Source organism: Heloderma suspectum, chromosome 3 (genome assembly GCF_057233095.1).
Source record: "Heloderma suspectum isolate Gila_16-S chromosome 3, 16-S_ref, whole genome shotgun sequence".
Classification (NCBI taxonomy): Eukaryota; Metazoa; Chordata; class Lepidosauria; order Squamata; family Helodermatidae; genus Heloderma; species Heloderma suspectum.
Genome location: NC_139460.1, coordinates 100,493,887 through 100,517,776, shown reverse-complemented (window position 1 = coordinate 100,517,776; position 23,890 = coordinate 100,493,887). Strand labels below are relative to the sequence as shown.

The 23,890-nt window shown below is 43.5% G+C and overlaps 1 protein-coding gene across 1 annotated transcript in view; it reads right to left on the bottom strand.

The window, feature by feature from the left end:
• The window catches only part of DMD (dystrophin), a 1,907,270-nt gene that overhangs the window by 490,382 nt on the left and 1,392,998 nt on the right, over nucleotides 1–23,890 (bottom strand). The window contains exon 51 of the mRNA XM_084843968.1: nucleotides 18,872–18,989. Within this exon, the coding sequence (XP_084700094.1) occupies nucleotides 18,872–18,989 (118 nt within the window). The remainder of the gene's footprint in view (nucleotides 1–18,871; nucleotides 18,990–23,890) is intronic.

Genomic DNA, 23,890 nt, shown 5'->3' with positions numbered 1-23,890 from the left:
CAACCGATGATGACAGAAGACAACATACAGTTAAATCACCTGGAGGTGCCGTCCCCTCTTATGCAGTCTCAGACTACAACTTCCTTTTATGTCCTGCAGAGCACTGGTTCAAAAGGTCATCTCTTGGCTGAACATGACATTACAGAAATCATTACAGAATTCTCGGGGAGGCTAATCCCCACTATGGAGCCTTCTCTCGAATGCTCAGATTGACAGCTGAACTCTCAACAAAAGGAGGTCCTGTGCTTTCATAGAATATAGCAGGGTGGAAAAACAAGAGTAGTGATGATTCCTTTATAAATTACATCTCTAAATTTGACGTTTTAATGTTACAAGAGAGCTAGGCTCTGGACAATATAGAACTAAATGGTTTCGTTGGCTACCAACTTCACGCCTCCCCTAGTAATAAGAAGGGACGACCTAGGGGTGGCCTAGGCATTTTTGTCTCTACACGGCTTCGCATGTCATTGACTAATCTCCCCTCTTTTAATCAGTTTGCAATTGCAATAACAATTAAATTCGATCAGTTTAATATGTTACTCCTGAACATATATCTCCCTCCCCAACGACTCTGTCCACTGATCTACATGCTATGGCAAGATCTAAAATGATATATTGGAAATCAGATAACAACCACCCAGATTACACAAGTACTTATTGGGGGCGATTTCAATGCCAGATTGGGACCAGACAACACTGTCCTCTATGCTCATCATCACCTCTGTCCTCCTGAAAGGCCAACTTTCTTTCCTACAAACTCCCGCCTATTTATTTTAGGGATGTCAGAGAATTCCGCGACGGATCTCGGTGAGGCCTAATGCCAGTGCATTCAGCCCCCCGAAATCCATCATGGAATGAAGCCCCCACCCCCCAACCCACGAAAGGCACACGGGACGAAGTCCCCGCCGCCCCCAACCCACAAAAGGCGTGCGAAACGGAGCACTTACCTGCTCCCGTCCGCGCTGCTTTGCGAATGGCGGCCATCCTGCGGCTGCCATTCGCTTCCTCTACATAGCCGTGATAGGCTACGTAAATACTTACGTAGCCTATCACGGCTAACGCAGGAACACCATTTGTGTCCCTGTGGAGGCCGTGATAGACTACATAAGTATTTACGTAGCCTATCACGGCAGGGGGGAAAAAACCCAGCGTACGCAAATGACAGTAGCCGCCGTCATTTGCATACGCTGGGTTTTTTTCCCCCTGCCGTGATAGGCTACGTAAATACTTACGTAGCCTATCACGACAGGGAGAAAAAAACCTAGTGTACGCAAATGGTGGCGGCTACCATGGGGTATGAGAAGGCCAGAGCAATGCTCAAGCAACGCCTAGCAGATACTGAATATCAAGTTGACTTGAGCTTAACTTCAAATTCCATTTTAATTGATACTAAACTTCGATTTCACAAACCAGCAAATTACTTCTATTCACTCTCAGTCCAGAAGTATCACAGAGCTTTTACATTGGCACATCTCAATTCCCTCTCCTCAGCTGTCTTGGAGGGTAGATTCCATAAAACTCCCTACTACGAATGGAAGTGTCCCTGAGACTCAGGGGAGATTGAAACAGTGACCCATGTTCTTCTGTACTGTCTTTTCTATTGTGACATTTGTAAAACTTTTATTGATCCCGTTTTATCTGAACTGCCAGGATGCTCAGATGCATTTTATGTCCTTTTATTTCTTTCTGATAAAAAAGCATCCACTACTCTTACTGCTGCCACATTTTTTGCAGCAGCAAGCAAAATCTGTCAAGAATTTACTCAATTCACTCAGTAAAAATATTTTTTTCTTTGAAATGTCTAGAACTTTTCTGAAATGTCTAGAACTTTTATAATTTTATATCGCCTAATTTCCTGTTATTGGTCAATGTGTTTTATGTTGGTTATTGTGCTACTTTGGTCATTGGACCGTAATACAGAGTGATGATGATGAACCAAGAACAATAAATATTGAAATGATTAAAAAAATTAAAAAATGTATATTCATTTAAATAAACCTTGAATGTTAAGGTTGCCCCCCAAAAGGAATATTAAATTCTTATTAACATAATGAAAAACTGTTGGGTCAGGCAAGAACAGCCAGTTCAAAGAAAATATAATAGCTGAGAATTTGCTTAATATGAACTCAAGAACAAAGGGAAGCACAGACTAGAAGGCACACTTTTCACCTAAGGTTTACAGTGAATATGATTTCAAAATTATTATGGAGTACATGCATGTATGTTCATATTGCCATCACAAGGGCAAGTTTGTATGTTCAATAACATAGGCTTTTCTGTTTGATAAGCTGTGGTCATTATGAAGTTGTATCTACATATACTTGTGTCATGAAGTATTATTTCTTAATCCAGGTCATCACTTAGGGTGCAATCCTATGCATGTTTAGACAGGAAAAATTCATACAACTCCCAGCATTTCCCAGCCAGCCTTAAGGTTTGCTCTTGCTTTCTGAACAACTAATAGAAAATTCCCTAAAGAGTACAAGAATTATTATTCAACACATATATTGTGGGGTTTTTTTCTTTCATTGCCCCATAGTGAAGGGTTATTAACACACGATTCAATGACAGTTCCCTTAACATTGAAGCAAAAGAGCATGTCTGTACATAAAAGTCTAAAGGGACAATCTTATGCATGTTTAGACAGAAAAAGTCCCACAACTCCCAGCATTTCCCAGCCATCATGGAAGTTGTAGGACTTTTTTCTATCTAAACATACATAGGACTATGCCGTTAAGGAGGAAAAGGCTGGACTGGGATAAGAAAGAACATTTCAGATAACAGATCTATGACAATGGCATAATTATCAGTAACAATGTGATAGTACAGTTTATCATAAAGCAATAACTTTAAAATCTATCACAGTCATTGTGCTGACAGTATTTAATTTCCACAATGAGATCCTCAGGATAACCCTCTAATTTAGAAAGTCTTTTTCCCTAGTCCCAGTTGTATGAGGGCTGGCTCTGGTTTCCCTATTGCAAAGAGAAAACACTTTGTATGTGATCCGAAGAACTTCTGCATGAGATCTGATGAACCTTTCAACGCATGTTCTAGGCCCGAGACCTAAGTCTCAAAGCAGGGCCCATACTAATGGGCTCTGCTGAAAATAAGCTCAGATGTGAACCCATCTTTAGCAGGCGGCAACACACCCTAGCTCAAAGTAGTCCCATGCAAAATTTTCACACCAAGGTAAAAAATGGACTTTTGAAAGGTGTGGGGTTAATTTGAATACAAATCTCATACAACTGGACTGCATTATTTCAACAGGGTTTGCATTTAATGTACTTCCCCATCTACATTCTGCCATAAATATACACTGTTGGATTAGGTTGGTTTGGCAGACGTTCCCCAACAGCTACCTTCTTGAGAACACTTACATTTTCTTTTTCAAAGGGGTGTGAAAATTGCCCAATGGAAAATGTTTTTCACAGGGCGCTTCAGGATTCATTTAAAGTGCCTCCCTGTTTTGGCTCAGCACATGCTCAAAGTAAATCCAGGTGTGAGGCCAACCTTCATGGGGGCAATGTGACTCCCTTAGTCTGACAGACTTCATGTCACTTAATACACTCAGAGCAAGGTGAAATGAGCCTTGGACTTCCTGCTCCCTGACTGTACTTCTCTGTATCATCCAGTTACAACTTATTGAGCTATGGTCATGGATATTCTCTTTAATTAAATCAAATCTGGCTGAAGTGTAAATATATTAGAATTTCTAGATCAATAGTCTAAAGTTGTGAGAAAACTGTAAAACCCAAGTTTCCTTTGTTTCTCAGTTAGAGATGTTTGCATTTAGATATTTTCAGCACAGTTAGACTGTCAAGAAAGATTGTAAAAAAGCCATATGGATGGCACTGTGACAGTGGTGATGCTTATTTTATTAAGATATTGTGATCAACAACACTGCTGTAATTCAAAGTGGTGGCTTCATATATCCTTTTGCAAAAGTGAATGATAGGTTGAAGATTTTGCTATAAAGCTGTCAGACAAAGCAAGATTTTCAATAAAAGTATTTTTATTACTATATTGCTGGATCGAGACACATACTCTAAAATGCTTTGCAGCATGCTTGAGCAATAGCTCTTTTAGCAGCCTACACACACACACACACACACACACACACACACATCTATCTGGATGATAACCACAGATATTTTATGCAACAAGTTATTCAAATAGGTGTGGATAAGTTTTCAAAAAATTCAAGTTGTCTTTAAAAATAAATTTCAAAATATTTTTGTTAGAGGAGTATAATTACTGCTTTGTAGGAGTAGTATAATTTGTTAGAGTAGTCAGAAATGTTAGTTATTTTGCTTGGCACACAAATATGACAGTCACTAAAATGGCCCAATTTTAGCTTCCAGGGGCCTGAGGGTGTCGGAAGGGGGTGGAGTAAGCCCGTGGGCTTGTCTCAGGGGTCTTTCACTCATTGACAGGTCTCGCAGGAGGCGACATAGGTTTTGATGTCCTGACACACTCGGGGCCACCAGAAGTCCCACGTAACTCTATGTAAGGTCTTGTAGAAGCCAAAATGCCCAGCGGTGGGGGAGTCGTGGCACTGGTGGAGGACTCTTTCTCGGAGGCATTTCGAAGGCATCTTGCATGAGTGGTAAAGCAGTCCTCCTTGCAAGGAGAAGGGGGTAGACTTGGGGGCTCCACTTGCTTGTCCTAGTTCTGCCACCTTTTCACTGACAATGGGATCCCGGGCTTGGTCGGTGTGAAGGAGCTCTATCCAGTGAGGTTCCACAGCAGCCGCCAGACCTGGGGGGGGGGAAGGATCAGGGTGGGGGAGGGGCTCTCCTCACCTCCTGGCTGTAGGTCTGGCTTACGGGGGAGTGCATCCATCTGTTGGTTGTCAGTTGCTCTCACGTGGCAGATCTTTAGGTTAAATCGTGAAAAAAATAAAGACCACCTAATCTGACGCTGATTTAAGGCTCGGGCTGTCCAGAGCTGTTCCAGGTTATGATGGTCAGTTCTTACTTTGACTGAGTGCTGTGCCCCTTCCAAAAGATGACGCCACGTCTCTAAGGCAGATTTTATGGCTAGCAGCTCTTTCTCCCAGATGGTATAATGCCACTCGGACACGTTTAATTTCCTGGAGTGGTAAGCACAAGGCTGCAACTCACCTCCTGCTGGTCCTGGCTAGAAGAGTCTGGCCCCCGCTGCAAAGTCAGAGGCGTCTGTTTGCACTACAAAAGGCTTCCCTGGGTCAGGATGTAAAAGGATTGGCTCAGAGCTAAATAGCCTTTTCAGCTCTTCAAAAGACTGTTGGGTGGAGGTGGTCCAGTGAAAGGGAGATTTCTTGCCTTCGAGGAGGTCTGTGAGAGGAGTTGTCATTCTTCCATAGCCGGGCAGGAACTTTCTGTAGAAATTGGCAAAATCCAGGAAATGTTGTAAGTCCTTCTTTGTGGATGGAGCCTGCCAGGAGAGGACGGCTTGGACCTTTGCAGGATCCATCTTGTTGCTGTCCGCTGAAATAATGTAACTAGGGATGTATGAAAGTCACTTACCTGGTCTCGCAGCTTGCTTCGCGGTGGGGGGGAGGTGCTTCGCTTCTCCCCCCGAAGTTCAGGCTGGGGGGGGGGAGGCTTCCTGCCTCGCCCGGCCGAAATTCAGGCCGGGGAGAAGCGCCCCGTCTCCCCAGCCACGAACTTCAAAAGAAAAAAAAAAAAAAGCCCCGTGATAGGCTACGTAACGATTTACGTAGCCTATCATGGCTGACTTTGCAAATCTAGCCGTGATAGGCTACGTTAATCGTTACATAGCCTATCACAGGGGGCGTTTTTGTTTTTTTACTTTTCTTGTAATGGTGGCGGCAGCAGCCGGTCGAAAGACTGGCTGCCGCCCCCGCCCCTGACAAAGACCTGCCGAACCGCCGCCGGGACCCACCGCCGGGAGTGACATTCGTGAAAGGTAAGTCCCATCCCGGGAGGGGTGGCGGAGAATTTCTCCCCGAACCTTCGGAGGACCGAATGCGTTGGCACTTGGCCCCCCGAAGTTTCGGGGAGAAATTCTCCCCCATCCCTAAATGTAACCCAGGTAGTCCAAGGATGTCAAGTCAAAGGCACATTTCTCCAGCTTTATAAAGAGGCGGTGTTTCTGGAGATGCTGTAGGACAGCCTCCACATGATGTTGATGGGAGTGGGGGTCCAAAGAAAATATAAGTAAATCACCAAGATAAATTATAAGAAAAGTGTCCAAATAGTCCTGGAAGATGGCATTCATAAAACGTGAAAAAGTAGAGGGAGCGGACGCTAGGCCGAAAGGCATGACTATATATTCACAGGATCTGTACTGTGTTCCAAAACAGGTCTTCCACTCATCGCCCTCCTGGATGCGAATCAGATTATAGGTGCCACGCAGGTCCAATTTAGTGAAAAGCTTGGCTTGCCCCAGGCGCTCGAGCATTTCAGGAATTAGGGGGAGGGGGTATTTGTCAGGGATAGTAATGGCATTGAGGTTTCTGTAGTCATGGACGGGATGGAGCTCCCCCAATTTCTTCTTTACAAATGTAGTGGGAGCCTTTGCAGGGGAGGTGGAGGGGTGAATGAAACTGTGCCGCAGGTTAGTGTCCAAAAACTCCCTCAGAGCTTGGAATTCTGGCTCTGACATAGAGTACAGCCAACTGGCTGGGATGGTAGCTCCTGGGATCAGGTTAATGGCGCAGTTATAGGGGCAGTTGGGGGGCAGTCAGTCAGCCTCTTCCTTGTCAAAAACATCCTGGAACGCCGCATGCTGTTCTGGTAGGATCACTGGAGCAGAACAAGTGCTTGGGGAAGACGAGGTGGAAGAGGAAAGGGTTAAGGCCTGAGCAGGGGCCGTCTTCGCTCCCGGGAAGCAATACTGTTGGCAGTAGGGGGATGAGAACTGCACTTGATGAAGCTCCCAAGAGATCTGAGGTTTATGTTTAGAGAACCAGGATATGCCCAGCACAATTGGGTATTGGGGCACCTTGGCCAGGTAAAACTGAATCTGCTTGCCATGCCCCTGGGAACGTAGGGTGACTGGAGTTGTAATCTGAGTGACTGCTCCAGAAGAGAGAGGACAGCCGTCGATAGTCTCCACTTTCAAAGGGGTAGGGAGAAGCAGAGCAGAAATATTCTGTTGCCAAGCAAACGTTTTGTCCATGAAACTGGTAGTAGCCCCAGAGTCCACCAGCGCCATGACCTCTCCCCCCCCCGCACTGCGAAGAATGGAGGTGCACAGGAAGCAGCAGATGGGACGGGGGGATGTGTGGAAGGCATACCCCGGGTGCGGATGGTGCCTCCTCACTGGAAACCCCCTCGGGGGGTGGCCTAGTCAGGCTGGGGGGCAAGCGGTGGGGAGGGGATGGGTCCGTCAGTCGGGAATGGCAGAACCTGGCAAAGTGGCCCTTCTTTCCACACCTGAAGCATCGCTGCTCGGTGCACCGCCACTTTAGTTCTTCCGGCAATAGCATGGATCGGGTTGCTCCCAGTTTCATCGGGGTCTCCTCCGTAGGGATGGCGGAGAATTCCACCACGGATTTCAGCACCGCACTGCCCCCCAAAACCCGTAGCAGAACGGCCTCCCACCCCCTGACCCCCCGCGGAATCCCCCCCGGGACGAAGCTTACCTGGGGCAGATGTTCTGGCAGCAGCGGCGGCAGCTGGTCTCTCAGCCGGCTGCTACAGACTCAAATGGCGGCCACTCCATTTGCGTAGCTGCCTTTGCCATGATAGGCTACGTAAATACTTACGTAGCCTATCACAGCAAGCAAAAAAACCCCAACAGCATACGCAAATGGTGGCTGCTATGGCGGCCGCCATTTGCATTCCCTTTTTTCGCTGTTTTAGCCTATGTAAATATTTACGTAAGCTATTATGGCAAAAAGAGGAACGCAAATAGCATAGTGGGTGCTATTTGCATTCCTTTTTTTCCCATCGTTAATAGCTTACATAAATATTTACGTAGGCTAAAACGGCGGGGGGGGGGGAAGGGAACGCAAATGGTGCCCACTACACTATTTGCATTCCCCTTTTTTTCGCCGTAATAGCTTACGTAAATATTTACGTAGGCTAAAACAGCGAAAAAAAGGGAACACAAATGGCGGCCGCTGTAGCCATTTGCGTACGTGGTTTATTTTTTCTGGAAGGCTGCCCAGCAGCTGGATGTCTGGCTGCGGGCGGCCCCGGCCGGCAGCTCCACGGAATCTCTGCAGAGTGGAGCCAGCTGGATTAGGATTAGCCGGAATCGCTGCAGAGCGGAGCCAGCCGGATTAGGATTTCGGGGAGCGGTGTGGAGCGCCTCCCCCCCCCCGCGAATCACCCCATCAAAAAGGTAAGTGACTTTCGTACATCCCTACTCCTCTGTCCCTGCAGCAGGGTTGCAGGGGGGAGGGGGCAGTGGGCGCGGGGGAATGGGAGGAGGGAAATCCTGGCTAACAGAGCTCTTCTTGGCTTGATGGCACCCTTCCAGCTGACAGTCAATCTGCAGACACGATTGGATGAGCTCCGCCAGCATCGGTGGATGTGGCGCTCGTGCTAGCTCATCGAAGATCTCGTCATTCAAGCCATCCAAAAATTGGGCCATCATTCCATTGTAAATCCTGCATGAGCAAGCGAAAACTTGTTGCATAGCTGGAAACTGAGACCTTGCCTTGCTTGAGGCGGTGGATATCCCGAGTCACCGTCTCCACATGAAGAGGGGCACCAAAAAATCCCCCCATCGCAGTCATGAAGTCTTGGTAGTCTGCCAGCAGGGGGTCATTTGTGAGGAGAAGCGCTGAAGCCCATTTAGCCGCCACGCCTGAAAGCAGGTTAATGATAAACCCCACACGAATCTGGTTGGTCTGGAAATCCTCTGGCCGGAGGTGCATGTACAGTTCGGATTGGGCGCAGAAAATGTGAAAAAGTCCCTTGTCGCCAGAAAACTTCTCAGGCAGCGCCACTGGGATGGGGAGGGATGGGGGGCGGAGGGGGTTGAGCGGCCACTTGTAAGGTTTGTATAGCACCCGTCAATTGATTGACCTGATCGCAAAGACCCTGGTTCTCCTGTGTCAATGTGTTCAAAGCCTGCTCCATGGCGCTGTCCTAGAGGACGGTCAGTGAAAAGGAAACGATGGAGAGAGTGGAGAAAAAAAAGGAAGAAGATGGGCAAGCTGTCAGGGCTCCCTTTTGTCCCTGCTGAACTGCAAATTGCCAAATCAAAACACAGACAAGAAGCTTCTATCCACAGCTCTTTAATCCTTTTACTTCAATGGGTCATACAGATGCAAATTGTTAGTAACTCACAGTCTACAAAGAAAATGCCTTCAGGGAGTTCAAAGGGAAGCAATGAAGGTTGAAAGTTGCCCACCGTTTGAGAAAAGGCAGGCACGCTTTCCTAACTTAAGGGGGGGATGGGATCTCCCTCTATCTCTTGAGGTCTCTACGCACAGCTGTTCCCACTGGGCCAATTGGGCAGATCGCCTAAGCTCCGCCCCTGCCATCTCTCTCCTGGCTCTGCGTCTGCACCTGGTGTCTAAGAATTCAGGCTCTCCAAGCCGCACCTCTTCCTGTTTGCTGTCTCTCACAGGGGTGTGTGAAGAGAGGCCCTCTCTGTCCAGCTGGACTATTGAAACCTGAGGAGTCTGTCTCTCCCTGTCTGGAAGAGTCTGGGAAAGTTCCTCCCCCATGTTTTGCAGTTCCTCTTCAAAATCTGAGCTACTCTGCCACTGCCTATGCTCAGAGGCACCCCTGACAATGACGTTCAGTTCTACTCCGCCCACCCGGAATGAGAAGTGCTTTCATGTGACCTGTGAAAACAGGTTTTTAGGTGCTATATACTCCTCTTTTCCTGCTTCGTGTGCCCCTGATGGACCAAAGCAATTTCAAGAAAATCCGGATATAACCAGAAAGCACTTCCTGTTCCTTTTCCATGTAGATCCTCCCTGCCCCAAAGCACGGGGCTTGTAATTTTCTTTATTTGCTTATGTGGTATGCCAAACACAGACTTAAAACGACAAAGAAGAAGAGAATAACAGCCTCTAATTCTGTCATCTTTCTGTGTTTTGATAGCTGTCTCTTCACTTCCTTAAATTAAATCTTTCAAAGATTGATTTCTTATTTCTCTTATTTCGCAGATAAAGCAGCGGTGGTGGATCTGTTCGTTGCATGAAAAGGAGTTTGTAGGAAGGGAATGAAATCTGTTCCCTCTCCATCTTACCTCATGACACTCCATTGCTTTTAACAATTTTATCTCATCCTGGCTCCAAAACCAGAAATAAGCCAGGGATGGGAGAAAATTGTTTAAATCAGTGGAGTGCATCAAGGTAAGGTGGGGGTTATGATGAGTTTCACTTCAGTTTCCCAAGCCCTCCTTTTCAAGTCAAGATTGAACCTCCACCCCACCCCTCCTGTATATGTGAATGAGACAGACATGTGGTTAAAATTCATGTACCTTGTTTGGTCCTGTTTTCAGTTGTTAAACATTGGTAAAATTAATTATTTCTTGTTCAGTTTCCTTGTACTTAGATTTATTGTCTTGTTAGCATTATTCTGTTAGTCAGTCTTGGATCTCCTAAACCTTTTGTTTCTATCGTGCATTCTGCCACCAACACCCTTTTCTTTTTGCACATAAAAATGATCATATTTTGCTTCTCTTGATGTCTTTGTTAACCCTTTCTGTTTTGCATTCAATTTGCTATATACTTTTAAATGTATCCATTCTTTAGCTACTACTGATTTTCATCTTTTTTTTTTCTTTCTTTTATATTCACCTTTTTGGTCTTTGTGTTCCGCTTGTTCTCTTTTGCTTATTGAGCTCATATTATTTTTGTTTTGTTTTACATCTTTGTGCTTTTACTCCTCTTGCTCCTTATTTTTACTCCTCTTGCTCCTCTTTTACTCCATATTATTTTTGTTTTGTTTTACATCTTTGTGCTTTTACTCCTCTTGCTCCTTATTTATGGAATTCATTGTCAGGTGATATTCAGTTAATTAATCTTTTACCCTTCTTTAAAGAAATGTGTCAAAGATTTAACCAATGACTAAGTTGCTATGGTTTTAATGTTGGCATTTTCATTATTTTGGGTTGCGGGAGGTAGGTTAGCCTGTAGTAGACTATATAGACTATATAGACATAGTAGACTATATATAAAGCTATATAGTTAGGACCTGTTTTCTTAGACAGTGCTTAGTTTTTCCCCTAGTTTTTTAAAAAGTGCAATTCAATACACACCTACCTGGAAGCAAGTCACATTAAACTTAATGGAACTTTCTTAGGAGTAGATATGCACATTAATTGCTCAATGAATCAGAAGTAATTTTCATATAGGATTCTCTTGCAATTTAAGAGGAGGAATAGATGTGGGAGTGTGCAGCATTCCTAGGGTTCAAATTCTGGTTTCAGAAAGTGGCCATGCCTATGACATCCCCATAAATATTTCTATGATAATATCTTTATTGTAGATGCTGTAATAATGAAATCAGACATGGGCAAGGTGACACATGCCTCAACTACATCTAGATTAGATGTATGTGAGGCTACCTTTGAAGAGTTTTCGGAAACTGCAATTGGTCCAGAATGCAGCAGCAAGAATGCTGGTGGGCACATGTTTACAGGATGATCTTACACCTGTCCTGGAAAAGTAGCAGTGGCTACCAATTCGTTTCTGGGCACAATTCAAAGTCTTTGTGATTACCTTTAAAACACTAAATGCCTTAGGTCCAGGATACCTATGAGACACCTCCTCCTGTATCAGACTGCCCATGCTCTAAGATTTGATGGAGAGGCCCTTCTCTTTGTCCCTCTGTGGTAGAATATCATTTTTTGAATTTATGGTTGCTTTTCATTGTTAGCTGTTCTGTAAGCACAGAAGAGCAGGATACAAATTTTCATATTACATAAATAATTTCCTAGGTGAATACATGTTCTGTGAATGTCCCCCAAACCAAATATTTTTCTCAGTAAAATATCAAAAATAACAATAAATAACAAAGTTCCAATTTCCCATTCTTATATCAAGCTTCCACATACACAATCTAAACAGACAGTTTAGACATAGATATTTGAACAGTAACTTAGGGAGCAATCCTATGGCCACTAGTCAGTGGCTAGATGGCCATAGGATATCTGGTTTTCTGGGAACCAACCTCAGAGCCTGCACTCCAAGGTCGGTTCCCGGAGAACCGACCTTCTCCCCGTTCTGTGCTGCCTCGCAGGCAGCATAGAACAGTCTCGTGCTCTGCACTCACAAGAGGACTGCGGAGCGGCCAAAATGGGGCATTCGGGGGGAGGGCGTTCCAGGGTTGGAAGGGAGGGAATGCTAGTACAATACATCCTATGAGTTGTCCGGCAGCCTCCTCCCCCTCTCCACCCTCCCGTGGCTAGACAGCTGAAATCAAATGCAGGGTAGGAGAAATGTGGAGGGAACGATCCCCTCTGTGCTTCTCCTGCCCTGCATTGGATAGGTGGTCACCTCCAAGTTCAGAGGCAGCCACCTATCTGCATAGGATTACGCCCTGAAAATATTATGTATAATGGACAGCCCAAAATGTGCAGGGGCTTCCCATTCCCTTCTATAAAAAGAAACATTCAATGCATTGAATATTTTCCTTATCATAGAAGACTGTGTTGAAAGCCCTTCACACAAGAAGCTGTACACATGTTCCTGCCTCATGGCCATTGCCTTTAATAAAGAGACCGTAAATGAATCCTACAACTTTAATACAGTTGTTGTTCACATTTCTGTCTTTGAAATCTTTGTGAATAAAAGATCAAGCTATAAATCTATACTATTAACTATTTAAACATTAAATTGTTTGAGCACAGTATGGGTTTTCTCTTCCTACTTGAAGCAAGCAAGTTATAAAACAGCAAATAAAACTAATGGCCTTCTCCGAAAACGGTTTTATCTTGATTTATATATTATAGAAATTTTCATTTCTAGAAAAAAAAACTTGAATAATTGAAGTTAACCATATTTGATATTTCTAGTATATTATGCTACATTTATCTTTTCTTTAGGGAAGCTATGGTTTATAGAGTATACATTTTGAAAAATCCGTATATATCAGTGAAATTTTGTCTTGAACAAATATAGTGAAAAACTCTTCTACATGTTTAATATCATAAAATGTCACAAAAGACCTCTGTGTTTCCTATGCCATGCTTAGGGATGTACGAAACACTTACCTGGTTTCGTCCAGGGACATCCACGGTGGGGGGGAGGTGCTCTGTCCCTCCCCCCGAAATCCTCCCAGGCCGGCTCCGCTCTGTGGCGACTCTGCTAAGCCGCTGGCTGGGGCCGCCCAAAGCCAGACATCCGGCTGCTGCTGGGCTGCGCAGGGATGCAAATGGCGGCCGCCGTAGCCGCCGCCATTTGCGTCCCTGTCTTTTGCCGTGATAGGCTACGTATATATTTACGTAGCCTATCACGGCAAAAGGCAGGAACACAAATGGCGGCCGCTGCGCCATTTGCGCCCCTGTCTTTTGTCGTGATAGGCTACGTAAATATATACATAGCCTATCACGGCAAAAGACAGGGACGCAAATGGCATAGTGGCCGCCATTTGCATTCCTGCCTATTGCCGTGATAGGCTACGTATATATTTACGTAGCCTATCACAGCCTCCGCAGGGACGCAAATGGCATCCCTGCGTTAGCTGTGATAGGCTACATAAATACTTATGTAGCCTATCATGGCTATTCGTGGGAAGGCGAATGGCGGCTGCAGACGCAGCAGCCATTTGCAGAGCACCGGACGGCCGCAAACAGGTGGGCTCCGTTCCGGGCCCATTTGGGGGGGTGGCAGGGGGGGTTGCTTCATTCCGCCACAGATTCCGGGGGGCCGAATGCACTGGAATTCTGCCTCCCTGGAATCCACGGCGGAATTCTCCAACATCCCTACTAAAACTAAACATTTTACTTTCATTCTGACCAAATGATTTAACTCATCTTCGTGGTGAGATTCCAGTTAAAACACACACACACACATACACACCAAAAACTGGATACACAGACTTTCTGTAGTCCAATAATCATCTACCATAACAAACAAAAACACTCATTTTCATGAATTACTTCTCCCAACAAGCTCCATGTGTTCAAATTAGACCCCAGGTCAATTCAGAAATTAATCAGTTGCTCTGTCTGGAGTGTGTCAATTGTTCCTGAATTACAACCTTGCAGAGGAAATAGCATTTACCCTGACATTTTCATAGCAATGTTCAGCAGTTCCTGCTGGTGATTCATGTAAGCATGATGGCACATTTTTCAGCCACTGGTTTCATATGAATCAATGCTAGGAAGCAGTGGGCATGTCTCTAGGTTGTATCTCCAGGGCTCTACACCCATGGATTCTAGTGTTTTTATCTACTTTAGGAGCAGAAAGAGCTCACTCTGGTGATGCAGCAGGATCTGCCTACTCCTCACACATTTTCCCCGGCCCCTGCATGGCACAACTGCCCTTAGGTGATGCTTAGGCTGTATTGCATCAGGGCAGCCGCTGACTGTTGCATTGTGTTTGAGATGAGATCCTTACACAAGCATGAGTTGAAGAACTTGCACCAGATTTGGGATTATTAAGGTCAAGTTTAGGTAGGCCAGCAGTAGGGCCATTTTAGCATTGCTCTGTCTGCATTCCCTTTCCATGGCTAGAACTTCACATATCATGAACCTCCCCCCCACCCTATTTTCTGTAAAGCCTGGGATTGCTGGGCGTGTGTGATGTCGCTCGATCTCATACCAGGATCATATTTGAACTTAACTGACTGGAGGCTGATTGGGGGAGGATAGGAAGTGCACTTTGATGAATGGGAAATAGGGGCTGGTTACTGTGAATGGCAAAAGCTACTACTGCACAATTCTGAAGGCTGGGAACAGAACTGGAGCACTTTTATGAATGGGAAAGGCAGGATAATTACTCTGACTGGCAAAAGCAACTATTTCACTATCCTGATGCGCAACTGTGGTATTCTGAATGGGAAACACAGTCTGAAGACTGTGTGCCCTACTGCCACTGGAGAAAAAGAGTGAATGGGGGGGGCACTGTTTGGCCATGTCACTGCCAGGTCACAGCCACATCTCAGAGGCACGCCCAGGATTTAATGCAGGTGGACAGGGCACACTGGAACAGAACCACCTGGGAGCCGCTTTAAGTAAACAATATGAACTCAAAGGACTTGCCGAAAATGCAGCTTTTCAAAAGGGAAGATGCTGGTTGGCTGCGGATTGGCGACAATGTCATCTGTTGCAAATGACCCTGATGTGCTCTCCCTCCACATTAAATCGGCCATGTAGATTGGCTCCTGGCAGGAAATGAGGCCCTACACACCATTTGCCGCCAAGGAAAAGCCACGTGGGTCTTCCTCTGTGTTAAAGTGAATATTACTCCTTTCCAAAAGTAAGATTTTCTTTCCCTTGGGGCAGAAAGAAGATCCATTCAATTGGTTTGGCAAAAACTTGAAAAACTGATCAACCATTTTCAAGCATTCAATAGGAATGTTTAAAAAAATGATTTGGGGGGTGGGGTAAGCCAGATAGGTCTTGCAGATCTCTACTGGCATGTTCCTCCAGCTCAAACTCCAAAATATACTGGCTATGAAGAAATATTACATGGGGGGAAACCAGCACAAATTATTCTCTCCTTATAAGAAACTATAACATAGAGAATTTACAGACCATGCTTTTAGCAAGTATATGCAATGGTATATCTAAACAGAACTTATTTAAAGGAAGCAAATCTCAGTTTGCTAAAACTGATTTAATTTATGAGATTCTTGAGACTGGGGCAACCACTTTCATCTATGGAATACAAAAGTGATGAATTATATGTACTTACTTAATTTATTAGCCTGTTCCTCATTTTAATAAATAGTTCCAGTGACAAACTTTGGTACATATTAAGAAAAATAACTTAAATTATAACATCACTTAGATAAATATAGTAGCCTTTTTCTTTAAATATGTCACACTCACATTGTTATAATATGATTTCATTAAGGTTCCAAAATAGATACATTTCTCTTGTGAATGCTGTTTGGAAATTAATGCATGACAAAGAAAAATAGCTAACCCTAATAGAACTCTCATCAGTTAAGGCCTCCAAAGATCAAACACTGAGAGAGTATTTCATTAAATTTGAAAGGCAGAGAGTCACAGTAGTATGGATTTTCAATTATAAATGAAATGCAGCCATGAACTACTTCTGAAAACAATGCACTTCTTAATGATACCACACTACCTGCAAGAGAGCCAGCAAAATAATCTGAGAAACCAAATCTCTGTTTATTATGCTCTTTTAAATTCTTCTGTATCATTTTCAATATTATAATTATAGATTCAATGCATAGAATAAACAAATTAGTCAAGACATTGACTAAGATGTGATGAGTCTCATTACTTTACCACCACCACCACCACCATGAAATGTAGCCATGGGAGGTGCCTCCACCCAGTTGGCTTCTCTGTAGGGGAAAAGTTAAGGGGATTCCCTACTCATGCCATAGGTGGTAAAGCAGCTGGAGATGATTTTGACAAGAAAAATTGTCTGTGAAAAAGGAATTAAGCTCCCCATCCCCACCACTCCTGCTTCAATCAAATTTACACACCCTTGTAACTGCATTCAGGAAGACTTATCAGTTATCTCCCACAGTCTCACCTAGAATCGCTATGTGAATGAACCGAGCTGAGTAAAGAAAGATGACATTTTCAAATTGTCATTCCAAGCCAGGAAAACCCTTACGGTGTGATTGTTTGGTGTAGCGGCACCCACCATCTGGAACCCCCTGCCCCATGCAGTTCGAGAGGCAGAAAACGTGAATCTTTCAAACACCTCCTGAAAACGCACTTGTTCACCCAGGCTTTCCCTGGGCTGTAAGGTGATTAATTATGCTGCTCCATTTTACTGCTCCTTGATTTTTTACTGCAGTTGGAAGTGTTTTTAATGCTGCATTTTAACGTTGTAATGGTCTCTTGCTATGTGACTGAATTGCAGCATATTTTGTGCTCACACAGTTTCCACTTCTCCTCCTTCCCTCTCCTCCAGAGGAAGAGATTGGAAACTTTGACTTCTGGTATTAAACTACAGACTTCCCTGTGACATCCAAACTCAGTAAACTGTGGCCTGTTTAAACTATGGTTAGTGAGAACAGAGAACAAACCAGGATTAAAATATGGCTTAAACAATGTATAGTTCCCTGAGTTTGGCCATTACAGTGTAGGAGATCTGTGGTTCTGTGGGATCTGTTGTTACCTTAAAACCAGAACCAAACCAATTTCCTCCTCTGGTGTGCAAAAAAGGTGGGATGAGTAGAAGGAAGCAAGTGAACCCCAAGTTTGCCATGGCTTATTCACATAATGGGGAAACCATGGTTCTCCATATCATCTGAACTAGCCCAAAGTTTTGTCTCTCAATCAAAGAAGCACATATAACACACAGGTAAATATCCCAAGGTGTGTCTTAGGGCCCGTCTAATTAGTGTCCTTGTTCATACATCTAAAAATCATCTACATGAAGTGGCCTCATTGCCACAGTTGTATGGAGGAAGCAGCATAGGAACTGGGGCATCGATGCTGTTTTCTGATCCTCAGGAGCCACCATTCATGGTCTCTTGCTCTGCCTCTTTTATAGGAAATAAATTTCACAGGCAAGATTTCTAGAAAATTGAGAATCAACATATTTAATCTGGCTCTTATATTACTTTCCTCACATAGCTGTGATGATGACACTGCTCTCCATGGGCTTTTGAACCAGGAAAGTGATATGCCATAGTCTAAAGGCATATCCTCATGAATAGCTAACTGTGTTAACGGCATTCACATGACTGTCTTAACATTTTGCATCTATGGCTGGAAGTCAATACAGCTTGACCCAAAGCTACAGCTGTCTTTCAGTAGGCCTAGATGCTGTACAAAGAACTGACAGGCCCATCTTCCTCCTCACATCTCATGTTGGGTTCCATGCATCTTTAGCACTATTGTAGCATTGAAAATTATACAAAAGATTTAAAACAGCACATTAAACAGAAACTGAGTCTCTCTAACCCAAAACCATCTTTTCAGGTCCCAGCCTGAAGCTAGTCCACAAACAAGGAAGAATCCTGTAGAAGACTAAAATATTTATCATGGCATGAGCCTACTGCATCACTTGCATGAGGCAAATGTGTTCGATTTTATACACACATGGACTGGTGTGGTGATAGTAGAGGTATTGTTATTACATAAGGTGAGATTAAAAGGGCAAAGCCTATTTTCAAACAGAGATGAAATACATGTTAGTTATTGAAATACAAGTTAGCAACATTCAGTGACTAGGCTAGTAAACATGTCACAGGACAATCGTGTGAACCAGCCCATTGTTTCCTTTAACAGATTATTGTAGTAGCTTTTATGCTATGCATGAGAAAAATATAGTATGCAGAAAAATAATCTATGCATTCCAGAACATATAACTTGCTGTATATGTTAAGAAATTATGAAAAACATTACATTCATATATGCATGAATATATAAAGATATACTTAAGGCTACAATACAGCACAGTTAGGTATGTTTCAGGGTAATGATTGTCCCCCAAAACTCTCTTCTGGGGTGAGGGGACCTTCAGGTAAGAACTGGAGTGTCGTGAGGAGAGGGCATAGCTGAAAATCACGTGGAAGCAGTTTGCATGTGTGGCATTCTGCAGGCAACCTGCCTCCATCTAATTTTCTCCAATTTCCCCTCTCCTCCACCTAACATACCACAGCCCTGACCTTTCCTGAGGGTCCTCCAACCCTAGGAGAGGCTTTTCAGGGGGTGCTGGGGGCTGTAATAGGGAAGAGGTATCAGGAAAGCTCCAATGCATGAATAGCCTTATGCTTACTTAACTTTTGGATACAAATCAGTATTCTTAAAGACTTAAAACATTAGGCACAGAAAATCCACTACTTACTCCGATCAGTAATGACTGTTCGAGCCTCTTGATTGCTAGTTTTATTTTTCAGATTCTGTGCAGCTGTTATTAACTCCTCCAGTTGAGGGCGCCTTTGTTCCAAGTCTTGTAGTGTTGCCTAAAAGAATCAATATATTTTATATACACCAGTTGTGTATATTCATATGCATCATCAGTCTCCTAAAACTAATGGACCATGACCACATCTTGAATGGCTGTCACCTCTGTGTGCTTTGGTGGAAAAAAAGGCAAACTATATAAGGTGTATACAATCACACCTCTCTAGACAATTGAATTGGATAGTTAATATTCTCCTCACAGTGATGAGGAATGAGTGATGTAATGAATTAAATTAATTAGGGATGCAATGAAATTCCATTATTTTAATTTTGGGGATGGAACTCACTTATTCATAGTTACAATGTAACAGCTTTCGCAAAAAAGCAGTGACTTGTTGTGCAAAAGGTTGTGAGATTAAGCCAATTGCACAGAATAAGGAAGGATGCATAACAGCCCAGGCCAGCATCAAGTACATTAGAAAGGTAGTCAGTTATTTCAAAGAAGAAACTTGTCAAGCACTAAGCACGGTAGTAGACCAGTCAGCTCTTTAAACTGAAATGGTGATGAACAACAGCCTTGTACTGTATGCAATAAAAATTCAATCAGCCTGTTGACATGAGAACTAATGACTATCAGTTGTAAAGGAGCCATAAAATATGGGTAAAAATGATACATGCTATTGGAGCTACTCTATTTGTATAAAAATGTTCTGCAAGCTTTCTAGCTGCACAAGAGTCTCCTTTGTGTCATCTTTATCTATTCTACAAAACTCAGTTTGCTAGGCCATCATGGTACCTACACAAATATCTATCAGTTCCACTAATTAGAAGCATGGTTTCTATCAATACATTATAAATATGTTCTACTATTAGGAAATGGGAAGGAGAGGAGAATTTGACGGATACTGTGGACTCTATTCTAAGAAAATCTTCATTTTCCGTAAAAAAAAAAAAATGCAAAAGCTGGGATGCGATGGTGATCAAAGACTGATTTCTTTAAAAATCCATACTGGAATAAGTACAGTAATTAGTGTGGTCTATCAAACATTGCAGTTGTACCCAACTTTTAAATCTCATTCTGAAGGAATGCATTTTCTTTTTTTCTGGCCAGCCTCACTTTCATAACCTTTACATTTAAGAAAAATAGCTTTTGGAAGTGCCAGGATCATGAAACAATATGATTCAAGAGCAAATGCCTCTATAATTTTTTAAAATGTAAAACTAATGCCACTGACTTTTAAGACGTTTTCCACATTTGTGGTTAGTGACTGTTCAAGAGAAATACAATTTTCAGGTTTCTAAGTTTTATAGATTCTTTATACAAAAGTGTAGTTGAGATATGGAACAAATTGCTGAAGTCAGCAACTGAATGTGAATAATGTGGATTGGCTAAGAAAGAAAAAAAAGTGAACAATTCCAAAGCTAAGTGGACTTGTAGATATGAAATAACAGATTTATACCAATTCCCTTTAGTTAACTGTTAAAAGGCTAGTAGTTGTGGGCAAATGCAATTTCAAAAGCCTGATTCATTGTTCTGCAAGCCAACCTATAAACAAAGGATAGGCTACAAAATTCTATCACGAAGCACGTTTACTGCAGTGTGGATAAATGAGGACACTCTCTGCTAAGGCACATTCAATCCATCTATATATTGACTGGTGGTGAGAGGAAGGTTAAAGAAGCAGGCAGTAAAAACCCCAATAAACTGTCCACGCAGCCAGAAATTCAATGGGAGGAGCTTTGGGAGTGAGAGGAAGGCTGTACCCAGAAGGTGGACCTGGTTGTGAGTGCTGGGATGGAGGTTTAGGGAATTTGGCCTGAGGTAAAAGAAGTCATTAAGAGTGTTATAATAGCAACAGTGTCTCTTGAGTCCTTAAGAATGGCCACTAAGCATTCTTTTGAAAACTACAAAGTAAATATTAGCATTCCCTTATATACAAAATATCCCTTTATTAACTTGTTTAATAGTTCATCTTTTCTCTAGTGTTTGTGCCTATCTCACACCTAAGCCTCTTATACCAGGCTACTAAGAGTTTTTAAAGCATTCTCAGAGAATTGGTGCCTGTGGAAAAGGGTCAGCTCAAGAAAATCAGAGTTATAGTGGCAGAGAGTTCCTTAAGCCCTGAAACATAAGCAGTTTTCCCATAGATGGTGCCAGTGCTGGGGAGTGAAAATCCCCCCTAAAATGATATTAACATTATGCCTGGTCCTTGTTGCTTTACAAAACACTGCTTTGTCAAGATGTATCTAATTAATTTAACAAAAGGACTTTGTACTTTTCTGAAAGTCTAGGCTATGTTGTATCTCATTCAGTCAATGTAGGATGAAATATACTTCCTCTATTTAGTGGCACTTTGCAATCTACTTTATTTTTTCCCCATTTATTTATTATATTTCTGAACTGCCTCATAGCCGAAGCTCTCTGGGCAGTTCACAAAAATTAAAAACCATTAAAATACATTATATAAAATATAAAACCATTCATGTAATAATACAGAACAAATAACACACACACAACAACATCATATATCTAAAACAAAAACAATCAGCCAGAGAAAAGAGGGCAGTTTTAACCTGGCGCCGAAAAGATGACAATGTTGACGCCAGGTGGGCCTCATCAGGGAGATTATTCAAGAAATGGGGAGCCACCACCAAGAAGGCCCTCCCCCTTGTTGCCGCCCTCCGAGCCTCCTTCAGAGGAGGCTCCCGGAGGAAGGCCTTAGATGCAGAGTGTAGCGTACAGGTCAGTTCATGCTGGGAGAGGCGTTCTATCACGTACTGTGGTCCCAAGCCATATAGAGCTTTATAGGTCAAAAACAGCACTTTGAATTGGGCTCGGAAGCACATAGACAGCCAGTGCAAGTGGGCCAGAATCCGTCTTATATATTCAGACCTTCTGGTCCGTTATCAGTCTGGCTGCCGCATTTTGCACAAGCTGCAGCTTCTGAACTGTTTTCAAAGGCAGCTCCATGTAGGGGTGTACGAAACCCCCTTACCTGGACTCCGTGGGGGGGGGAGGGGATCTGTCCCTCCCCCCCAGAATCCTCGCCAGCTGGCTCCGCTCCGCAGCGAGTCCACGCAGCCACCGGCCGGCTCCGAAGTGCCAGCGATACGGCCGCTATTGCCATATCGCTGGCACTTTGGAGCTGGCTGGCAGGGAGGATCTGGCCAGCGAGGATTCCTCGTGGAGGCAGAGGTAAGTCTTCCGATCCTCCACGGACTCTGAGGGGGGGGGATTATTTTGAATCTGGCCTCACTGGGGTCCGTGGAGGATTTCTCCCCCATCCTTAGCCCCATGTAGAGTGCATTGCAGTAATCTAACTTGGAGGTGACAAGACCATACACAAGTGAAGCCAGGTTATCCGTGTCCAGATAGGGGCATAGCTGGGTTACCAACTGAAGTTGGTAGAAGACACTCCGTGCCACTGAGACTACTTGAACCTCAAGTGACAAGATGATGATGATGATGATATTTATTTATATCCTGCCTTTTTCCCAATACTGGGGAAGATGGCTCCAGGAAGACCCCCATGCTACGAACCTGCTCCTTCAGGGGGAGTGCAACCCCATCCAGAACAAGTTGAGCACCCTCCATCCAGTCAGGAGAACCACCCACTATCAGCATCTCAGTCTTGTCTGGATTGAGTTGCAGTTTATTAGCCCTCATCCAGTCCACTGTGACACCCAGACACCGATTAGCACATCCAAAGCCTCACCTGAAGAAGATGAAAAGGAGAAACAGAGCTGTGTATCATCAGCATACTGATGACAACGCACTCCAAAAGTCTGGATGACCACACTCAACAGTTTCATGTAGATGTTGAATAACACGGGGGACAAAACTGACTGCTGTGTAACCCCATACTGGATAATCTATGGGGCCGAGCAATATCCCCCAAATATACTTTTGGTCATCCTCCAATTCTGTCTTTTCTTTTGGAATGTTAATACACAATTAAGGTGGGCTGATTATTATTCTAATCCTTCTTAATAATTACTATAACATTTACAGAGTTCAAAGCAGTTTGCAGCATTTATTTACCTACTCATAAATCAGTTATGGCGTTAGTATAACAGTATTTCTATTTGTCAGATATAGAGGCTATAGAGCTGAATCTGCAGGAGTTTCCTACGGCCACTCATTGAATATCAAGCTGTTGGAATATCAACTGGATTTTCCCAATCAAAAACTCTAGTCTCTGATCCACATTAGTGATTAATTCAATGAAAATATTATTGCAAAAATTACAAGCAACCCGGCTGGATATGGTTCACAGTTTTTACATCAACAATATTTGTTATTTGTTGCTTTTATTGTTTGCTGGAAAAATCAAAAGTTATTGTAGTTGCTTCTAAGTAACATTTCCCTGATGTTTTTCTTTCATGAGCAACTTCAGTTACCACACAATTCAGGTTAAAATAAAAATCCTGAATATTCCAGCTCCTATATAGTGAAGAACAGTACAATCTTGATTTAAAATATAAGCTCAGCATACATAGAAGACCCCCAAAATATGCTTGCTTGATGAGTCACAGAAAGTCCTTAAATTTCTCTTTGGCTAGCTAAAAAGGGAATATCCCAGCTGGCTCAAATATTGTTATGAGTTCCACAGTTCCCTGAGCAGGGGTTCCATGCTTACCCAGGGTTTAGGTTCCTTTGACTGAGGTAACTGGGGCCTAAGGGCTCCGTCACACCAGGCTTTTAGCCTGCTATGGAGATTGCTTACTCACATAAGTTTGTGGGTCCTGTACATGATGCAGCCCTCAGGCAGGGAACCTCCCGCTCTTTGTGAGCTCTACTGCGTTGTTTTCCATGACGAGGGAAGTCTGGCATTTTCCCTTCTCCCACCATGGACTAGACAAAAATGAGGGTGTACAGTTTAAAGTTGCTTTTATTACAAATAAAACAACTGCACCACCTAGTGGCTTTGTAATGAAACACATCGATCTCATTGAGAAG